Source organism: Merops nubicus, unplaced genomic scaffold, assembly GCF_000691845.1.
Source record: "Merops nubicus isolate BGI_N331 unplaced genomic scaffold, ASM69184v1 scaffold15270, whole genome shotgun sequence".
Classification (NCBI taxonomy): domain Eukaryota; kingdom Metazoa; phylum Chordata; class Aves; order Coraciiformes; family Meropidae; genus Merops; species Merops nubicus.
Window position 1 is genome coordinate 1,320 of NW_008581009.1, and position 9,742 is coordinate 11,061.

Consider the following 9,742-nt stretch of genomic DNA (forward strand, 5'->3'; position numbering starts at 1 on the left):
CTGGGGGTCCTCGTGACCAGCCCCTGACTCACACACACGTGCTGGGCTCCTCTCAGCGTGGTGCCTGCCCAGACATGTGCCCAGCTCACACAGCTCCTCCACACGTCCAGCCCTCCATCCAAGGCTGTCTTTGAGACAAACATTCATGGCTCGGTCCTCCACAGTGACCTTATCGCTCTCTACAACTACCTGAAAGGCAGCTGTAGGGAGGCGGCTGTGGAAATGGTCTGAAGTGACACCAGGGGAGGCTTAGGTTAGCCATTAGGAAAAACGTCTACACCGAAAGGGTTATCAAGGACCAGAACAGGCTTCCCAGGGAAGGGGCTGAATCACCATCCCTGGGTGTATTGAAAAGTCATCTAGATGGGGTGGTCAGGGATATGGTGTGGAAGTGGCCAAGTGGAGTTAGATAATGGTTGGACTCGACAGTCTTGAAGGCCCTTTCCAACCATAGTGATTCTGTGATCGTCAGAAGAGCCATTTTCTCCTGCATGCACTATGTCAAAACATCTGCCCATTAAATTTTAAACAAGGGGGACTACAGGCCTCAACCCAACCTCCTCTGGGATCTGCTAATGTCTTTTCCTGGTGTACAGCCAGTGGGTGTGTACAGAGCTTGCAATTGACACTGGTGTCACAGCATGGCTCCTCTCTGTTCCCAACAGTCTTCGATGTCTTATCCACTTACTATGAGACCCAGAGCTGGCCCGCAGCCTTGAAGGCTGGAGTTTCTTGTGGAAAAGGCTATGTGCTGCCAGATGCAGTGAAATAAGTGGAAATACCTCCTGATAAGGATGCACAAGAAAACTTTATTTTGTGACATTAAGGAGCTGTGAACACAGGTGATGCACATGCCATAAAGCAGAGGCACCAGCATGAACATACGTGATCAGCTCTGCCTGTGGACCTTGTCAAGATCAACACATTCTACCTCAGCAATGCAATGCTGGAAATGACTTTTCCCCTTGAACAGAAAACAAAAGCTGATGTAGCCCTGTATCAAGTAATACTGGACAGGAGCTTGGTTCTGCTTCTTTGCAGATGCTCGTTAGTGCTTCTCACTCTGGTATCCACACCTGTTCTGAGACAAGCAGGAGAGCTTTCAGGTATTTAATCTGGATTAAACTATTAGTAAAGTGAAGTTGGACTTGCAAAGTTTATGAGTGAGGAGAATTCCTTTCCATGGAAAAGGACAGGACTGTTCCAGCTGGGGAACAGGTGGGATGTGATTCTCCAGTGGAGAAACTGTTCCCAGGTGCACCATGTCCTAACAACTTTAAACCAGGGTAACTGAGGACTGGGTGAGTTGTTGAAGCCTATGGCTAATGCTGTGCATCTACTCTAAAAAATTTGAAATAAAATGTTTACTCTTAAACTCCCATTGCATCCTTAATTTACTGATGCATCGTACATTATTGCACACTGACATGTGAACCCTGATGTTCATCCTGGGAAGGTGTCTGGGATTTGACTCGTGCTACTGCACCCTGTGCAGTGCAGTGTGTCAGCCACAGCAGAAAGCATTTTTGGTGCATCTAGCTCACTACTTTACCTCAGCTAATGCTGCTAAAAAGCCCACCTCACAGTCAATGAGTACCAGTTGAAGGACTTAAAGGTCTTCTGAGGTAAATCATGATCTCATTTGCTAATGTGTCCTCATTTCTCATTCCCCTCAAGAGGTTTTTGCACCATTGGTGTTCCATGTCCCCAAGATGGTGTCAGCAAGGCTTGCAGCATCAGCTTCTGGTGGATGCCACGTGCTGCTCCTCACAGTAAATTTGTGGTGCCCTTGGCCTCACTCAGCCCTGTGGACTCTTTCAACATCCTGTGCTCATCCAGGTCTTACTCTGCACATCCTCCTGCTGATCAGCTGTTGATGTGTAGTTACTGCACTTGGGGATCAGTGCACAAGTTTAACTTAACCCTCGTGTCAGCAAGGCAGCACCATATGCAAACTCAAACCACCTGGCAGCAGCTGAGGGTGCTTTGGGTGCCCTGTCCCTGTAGGGCCAGGAAAGCTGCCTGCCCTCAGGTACCCAGCTGAGTACACACGCACTGTGAGAGCAGGTTTGGTGTAGGCTGCTCAAGCTTGCTGGGTTCCTGCGGGTGTTTCCCTGGTTAGGAGGGTTAGGTCTCTGGCATCCTGCAGCACTCCCTCCAGAAATACCAAAGAATGAGCAAAACATGGACGTAGCCTCCCTCAGATGTTCCAGAGCCCCAGGATGGTCTTTTTCTCACATTGCCCTTGGTGCCTGGTGAGACATGGGTGCACGAGCACAGCCATGGCCCACCCAGCTCCACTACTGCCTGGTGCAGGCGCCTCCATCCTGAGCACCCACTGCAGGCAGCCCTTGGCAGAAGCAAGTGGTTCCCACCCCGCTTCTGTGGCACACAGCAGCACTTGGGAAACCTGCCTCTGCCCTCTTCATCAAAGAACTCTGTGGTGATGCCTCCAGCATGAGCATGGGGATGGACAACTGGATGGCTGTTAAGAGAAACCATGTTAGAAGAGCACGATATGGTCTTGCTTCCTTCAGCTGAGACGACCCTCTCTTCTGGCCTTAGAAGGAAAAGCAGTTAAATGGAGCTAAACTTTCTCCACAGAGAGGTTCCCACAAGTCCGGACACATCTTCAACCAAAGAAAGTGGACAAAGCAGCTGGGATTCCTTTATGTCATGATGGGGTGGGGTTTGATGCTACACTATTTCAGCATCTGTTTTGAGAGAAAGGAGCAGGAGGAAAGGCAGGCCAAAAGGCGCTCATCTTTCTCCAAAAGTAACAGACACTAGCCACCTGCAAGGCCTTTGGGAGTTGAGGAACAAGCCCCAGGCAGGATACATAAGCCAGTGAAGTACTCCACAAGTTTGCACATCACATACAGATTGTGTATGCAGCATTGCAGGAAGCTAGGCTGGGGGGTGGGGTGGCTATTCCCTGCACCACAGCCACCCCCTAGGCTCTTGGCAGAGCTAAACTGACACACATAGACACATTCTTGCATAACCATTCTTGAACTGTGTGTGGGGGGGTCAAACCCTGTGGGGAAAAGCATGGTAGTGGACAATGGGAAGGTGGTTGGGCTCTGCCCCACACAGTACACTCATGTGCTACCCAACAGCCCATCACAGCAATGGTGGTGCCCTGAACTGCTGCAGGAGACAGAACATGGCAGCTGTGAGTGCTGTGTGTTGGCGGGTGAGGAGCTTGGCACCCAGATCTGGGCAGTCTTGCCTGCGAAGCTGCTGGTGAACAGCCTGCACAAGCTGGTGGTAGGTATCCACCACATCCACAAGTGCAGCCCCAAGTTCCGTCTGCCTCTGCTGGCAGAGCTGGCAGTGTGTAACCTGGAAGCAGGCCACTGCCAGCTGCACCAGGTGCTCAAATGTGACTCTCAGAACTTCCTGCAGCTCTTTAAGGGGCTGCTCTGTTCTCAGGAGCTCCTGGCAACTGGACAGCAGGTCCCGCGAGGCTAAGCCAATGGCACCCTTGCTCTCAGCACCCTGCTCTGCACATTGATCCTGCAGGTGGGTTGCTTGGTTCCCCGAGAGCTTCTCAACAACCTCCTGAAGCTCTCTGGTGTAGTCTAGGAAGCAAGAGAAATCTCCAGGACTTATCTGTGCTTGGTACTTCAGGTAACTGAGGGCTTGAACATGAATGTCCTGCCCTGCCATGTCCCTAGCAATGGAGATGGGGTAAGTGCTCACAGAGGTCCTAGGAACACTGCAGCTTCTGGATGGTGGGGTGGTGAGGGGCCCCAGAAATGTGCTGCACATGGGAACAGTAGTTTCATGTTCCCCTCTGTCATCAGGCCTATGGAAGCAGCTGATATAGGACAGCTGACAGCTGCACTTGTCCATGCCAAGATGTGGTAATGATGTCTTCATAGTGGAAAAACCCAAGAACTTGGTTGTGATGGGGTCAGAATGGGTCTGCTCATCCTTCATGTGGTTAAAGCAGGGGAAGGAGTGTTTTGAAGCCTCTCCTGCTCTTTTCCCCAGTAAGCCCAAGGGAGTTGTGCCTGAGGAGATGGAAAGCCTTGGAGATGGGTTCAGAGAGTTTTTCCTCACCTCAGTAGCCTGTTCTCTAGGAAGAGGAGTCTGAACATGCCACCACTGGCTGTGAGCCACATTTATTGCATCTTTTCTGGGCTCTCCTTCATGAAGCCCCTGGCTGCTCATGAACACTTCCTCAAATTGTGGTCTAGCTGGGGATGTTTCTATCACTCGTTTGACAGCATTAGCCCCCAGGCACCCACTGGTCTGAGAGATCAAAAGCTTTTGTGGGTTATCTACCCTTTCCTGAGATGGGCTAGCTGATGCAAGGTCTGTCCTTTCCCCAAAGGAGAGCCAGGAGAGACGAGTTATAACCCCTGAAGTGCTGTTGGAATCTGTTAAGAGTTGGGTTGCATCTGGAAAACCCACATGATTTTTATCGTGCACTTTCCGTAAGGCTTCATTTACCACTTGTCTGCTTTTCACCTGTGACAAGGCACTGTCACTGCTCTTTCCAGCACAGCTGTCACAATCAGCTTTTCTCTCTTCAGAAAGAGTCAGGACAGGCTCCTCACATCCTGTGTGCCTCCCAGCAGCAGGGACCAGTTCCTGGTCTTGGGACACCTCATGGGGACAGGCCACGCTGGGGCTGTGAGCTGACGGCAGCAGTGTGTGTTCATTAGCAGAGCAGGTCACCTGCTGGCCCCTGAACGGAGGTAGATCAGCAGCTTTGTGCTGGGCTGCCATCACCTCACCCACCTCCTCCAGCTCCACTTGGGCCAGCCAGAGTCCAGTAGCCACACAGCTCTCCTCTCTCAGCCACCCAGTATATGTTTTTGTGGAGAAACTTTCCTGGGCAGCTCTGCTTTGTCCCACAGGAAGGGGTAGAGCCTCCTTCAGGGACAGGAAAGGTGGATGTACAGCATGTGCAGGCTGGAGGCCACCGTCCACATGCACGGCAATGCCTGCACTCTCTTCCCTGTGCTGGTAACCCTGCAGGCAAAGAGCTGAAATGGATGAAAACCCTGAATCAGTCACTGATTTTGCTTCCATTGTGTCAGGCTCCATTTCCATTGGGTCAGAGGAGGGGTTTGTGCTAGCAGGGTCTCTCTGGGCCTGGGTGGCAGCAGGACGTCCCAGCTCTGTATCCTTGATGGTGTCTGAGGAGGGTGGAGCAGGCAGCTGAGCAAGGAGCGGGGCAGAGGGTGGCCAAGAGCAGCAGCTCTGCAGAGAGCCTGGCAAAGCTGAGGGGAAAGTGACCTGCGAAGTGTAATCAGTTTTCAGGAATGATCTCCTCTTCCTCAAGCTTGTGGCATATGTCAGCTCCTTCTCCTTTCTGTGTTTCTCCTTTGCTGTCTTCCTTGTCATCAGGTTTTCCCCCAAGCTGTAACACCTTGGTTTCTTTAGGATGCTGGAGGAGCTGTCTGTACCCTCCCAGGACATGATATTGCAGCCTAATGGCAAGAAAAACACATGCAAGTCAGGAAACAGACCCTGGCAGCATAACATCCATGAGCCTATGCAACAGGCCAAAAAGCTCTTAACACCAGTCCTGTAATTGCACACAAATGTTTGGCTCCCAAGTGCCAAAGAAAACAGTCTCTTACGTTATGATCAAGCACCTACTTGGAATCACCTTTTACAAGAAAAATACAGAGTCTGGGCTTGTGGCTACAGAGACCTTGAAGGCCTCAAGTTGTGCAAGGGGAGGTTTAGGCTGGATATTGGGAATTTTTTTTCCTGATAGGGTTGTCAAGCCCTGGATAGTGGTGGAATCTCCATGCCTGGAGGGATTTAAAATCCATGGAGATGAGGTGCTGAGGGACATGGTTTAGTGGTGACCTGGCAGTGCTGGGCTAACAGTTGGACTTGATGATCTTAAAACTCTTTTCCAACCAAAATGATTTCTCATTCTATGATTAGTGATGCAGGGCACTGCACAGTCTCTCTGCTTAACTGGAGTCACCTGATCTGACTGCATGTACAGCTGTAATTCTCAAGTTAAATGTAGTGATATTAGCAGCACCTACAGACAGTGCTGCCTACAACTGTAGATTTATTAAAATTGAATAGAAACAATTATCACAAAATGCCAGCCTCTGTAGATGACAAAAATGTCCAGATATTATATTTTTGTGCCTGAATATGAAATTGTTACCATGTGTGAGTGCAAAACCTAAAATTGTTCTAACTACACAGAACAAATTCTTAAGAAGGCCAGTTAATGTTGAAAGAGCTGGTTATTTCAGAAACAAGAACCCTCTCCATTCTGAGAAAATACAACTACCAAGGAGCTGCTCAGCCACAGTACTCATTGACCCAGGCATGTAATGTTCCCGACCCAAAAATTGGTTTTGATCCTGGGGACACATGGAACAAAGATGTTTTACAGGTTTAAGCACTCCTCAGCTTGAAGGAAGACAGCAGACTGAAGGTACTGCTTGACAGTGTGACTATCTGTCATAGAGTGCCCTGTCACTAGCATGACATGCATCTTCCCCATGTTCTGTTTCTGGGACTCATCCCTCTTTTCATCACCAAAGACTGAACCTTCAGAGAAAGACACGCAGAACTTACTCCTGTGGCATACTGGCTTTGGGATCAGGCAGTGCCATGTATCATTATTGTGGAATTCCTGCAGAAACGTGGGAACTTTCCAGAATGTCAAACTCATTTGAGAACTGACTTTTTGGGGATCCAATGCTTGATGACAAACTGCCCTGCAAAGTTGCAGCTCTGATTCCTGCATGCATATCCACTCTATTTCTACTGAAGAGTGGCTTATGAAGAATAGGTGTTCACAGGTCCTCCAAAAATCTTGGGAAAACTATAGAGCTGAAAGATGACCCCTCCAGAAAGACTGAAAGGGGAAAGTGGCAACACTCCAGCCTAAGGGGTGGAAGAAAGGTGACCTGCAGCATGTAGGTGAGAGTTTACCTGCCAGGGCATCTGGAGGGCTGAACCTGTCTGCAGCATCATAGAACTCCTCCTCAGAGCTTGTGTCACCAAAGCCTGGGGGCGGCTCCAAAATTAGGTTGCTTGCTTCTGTTGTCTGCTCTGCTCCACATGGTGCCTCTTCCTGGGCAGACCCAGGATGACTTTGAGGGCTGTGACTCATGTTGCTCCTCTCCACACTGCCTGCAGGGGATGTGCTGTAGCACAGGCTGTAATAGCCCACGGTGTTTCTCTCAGAGAGCTTGGTGTCCAGCACAGACACATCGTCCTCCCCTCTCTGCTCAGAGGGGATGTCTTCACAACCAGGCTCCTCTGCATGCGATACCTGCAAGAAGCAGTAGTCTCTGGTTTCTGCCCTGTTGGATCCTTCTGTGGCATGAATGGGGAAGAAGCTCTTGTCTGAGCTGCTCATCTCCTGCACTGTTGGTATGTGTAAGTGGAAGAAGTCTGGCCTGGAGGAAGAGCAAGCTTCCAACTCATCTTCTTCCAGTGCATCCATAGAGTCACTGGAGCCACTTGTCTTAAACCCTCGGCTCTCAGTGTTGGCTGAATCTGAAGCCTCGGATGTGCTGTCTGTTGTTGCATTGTCAACCCCATTGCAGTGTTTGCTCCCTCCACCTTGGAGCTTTGTGCTGTCCTTCTCCAGAGAGTGGCATTCTCCCAGCTCCTCCTCGTGGCACACAGGATGGGCACTGCTGTGTGCTATAGGAGTGTCCAAGCCATGCTCTGAGGAGGAATCCAGCTCCCAGGAGTCTTCAGAGTCACTGCAGGTTCGAGATTCATACCCTGGGATTTAAACACATCTGTCAGCCTTTCCTTTGTGGTGGCAAGGGGGAACCAGACAAGGGTTACAAATGTGTCTGCATAGCAGGGACTCAAAGCCCAGAGAGCTGTGCCCTCACTTGCTCATCAGCAAACAAGGTGAAGATGCAACCTGAACTGCAGGGCCATAACCTGACAGTTGAGGTTTGGTCCCTCCTGCCTGCTTTGCCTGCACAGGGACCTGAAGAGCAGCAGCCAGTAAAGCCTCAGCCTGCAACCCTTATGAGGCTGGAGTTATCCTGACAAGGGACTAGACAGCATGGCAGACAGGTCTTCTCTCTTCTGGCCAAGGGATGCCAGCAGAGGGGGAGGCTGATCACCAGGCTGGTAGAAGAACACAGAGCTCAGTGACAACTGGTTATAGCAATGGCAGTCAGCCTTTGCTTTTTGGGAAAGCTGAAGTTGCTGCTGCTGTGCCCCTGCTTGACACCTCTGGGACTGATGGAAATTTGATGTGTCCTGCACCAAGGCAGGCAGTCTTAATTTGCAGATCTCATTGCACACCTCGGGGCTACTGTCCTAGTATGATGCTATTCAAAGGAGGGAATAATAACCCTGGTGCTGGAGGATCTACCCACTTCCTCCCCATCATTTGGCAAAAATAAACAGCTGGGTTTTTTAAACCTTCTTCAGCTGAGACACGGTGCAGTTGCTCTTTTTTCTCTGCCCAGGTAAATATGGAGACATTTGCATCGACAAACAGCCTGTAATAGCCAGTGATGAGGCAGATGAGATCTTTTGCACTGTTTGATTCCAGTAGCAGAGTCAGGACCTTGTTTGGGGGGGGTGTTAAGAGGGGCGGAAAAAAAAAAGTAAAATATGTTAGAATAGATAAATATTGCTTGCAGCACAATCTGCATGAGCATGCTGTAGACTGAAAAGACATTCCCCCTTCCCACACCACTACCATTAAAGAGCACTCATGTTTTGCATCAGGAACAGAGAAATAAGAGAAATTGTTTTTCTTGCATTTTGTTTCTTTGGTATGTGTCATTGACCTAGGATAGCAGGAAGAATCACTTTTCTTCAGCCATTTTGTATTCTTCCTCTGAGCTTTCCCTTATCAGTCTGTTCTAAGCCTTTTGTTCTGATGAAAACATCAGCTAAGCATCAAATTTTTAAAAGAACAGATGGTGTGAATGACTCTTGCTGTGTTCTCTGGCCCTGATGAAGCCACACACCAGGATGACAAAAACACTGCTCACCTTCAAATCCTGCAGGTAGACCTTCACCATGCTCACTTTCTCAGACTCCTCTGTGAGCTCCACCTTGCTGATGTTTGAAAACTCTGCCAGACTTGTTATGATGTTGAGCTTATTATTGATAATCTGGCTCACCCCGTACTTGGCACCCACCAGCAATGCAACATACGATTCTCTGTCCTGTAGCTGTAGGGGGAGAGGGTAAATCTGTAGCCAAAATCTGAGCATGAACCCATTCATACGTTAGGGTTAGGGATTCCTCAGCCACCTGGTCTTGTGTGACACTCTTTTTGCACACTCTCCTTACAGCTGGGCTGTAACCAACTGCCAAGGGAGTTCATTGTTACCTACAGGATTTTGGGCCACCTGCTCCCAGCCACCCTCTTTGGCATGGGGTCCTCCAGTTTCCATGTGCCCTCAAGGCATGTGGTCCCAGAGATGCTTGAGCCATCTAGCAAGTGAGAGTACCCAGAGAGTAGTGGTCAATGGCTTGACGTCTAGCTGGGCAAAAGTGACAAGTGATGTCCCTCAAGGGTCTGTACCGGGACCAGTGTTGTTTAGCATCTTCATCAATGACATAGACAGTAGCATTGAGTGCACCCTCAGCAAGTTTGCTGACAATTCTGAGCTGGGTGGTGCAGTTGACATGCCAGAGGGACAAGAGGCCATCCAGAGGGACCTGGACAGGCTGGAGAGGTGGCTCAGGGGAACCTCGTGAGGTTCAACAAGACCCAGTGCAGGGTTCCTGCACCTGGGGAGCGGCAACCACC

General features: G+C 49.9%; 1 protein-coding gene across 1 annotated transcript in view; it reads right to left on the reverse strand.

Moving 5' to 3' along the window:
- Positions 1 to 3,123: 3,123 nt before the first annotated feature.
- Positions 3,124 to 9,742, reverse strand: part of FRMPD1 (FERM and PDZ domain containing 1) — a 23,699-nt gene continuing 17,080 nt past the window's right edge. The window contains exons 12-15 of the mRNA XM_008948479.1: positions 8,976 to 9,158; positions 8,395 to 8,542; positions 6,931 to 7,734; positions 3,124 to 5,447 (exon numbers count right to left, since the gene is read on the reverse strand). Coding sequence (XP_008946727.1) covers positions 3,124 to 5,447; positions 6,931 to 7,734; positions 8,395 to 8,542; positions 8,976 to 9,158 — 3,459 coding nt within the window. The remainder of the gene's footprint in view (positions 5,448 to 6,930; positions 7,735 to 8,394; positions 8,543 to 8,975; positions 9,159 to 9,742) is intronic.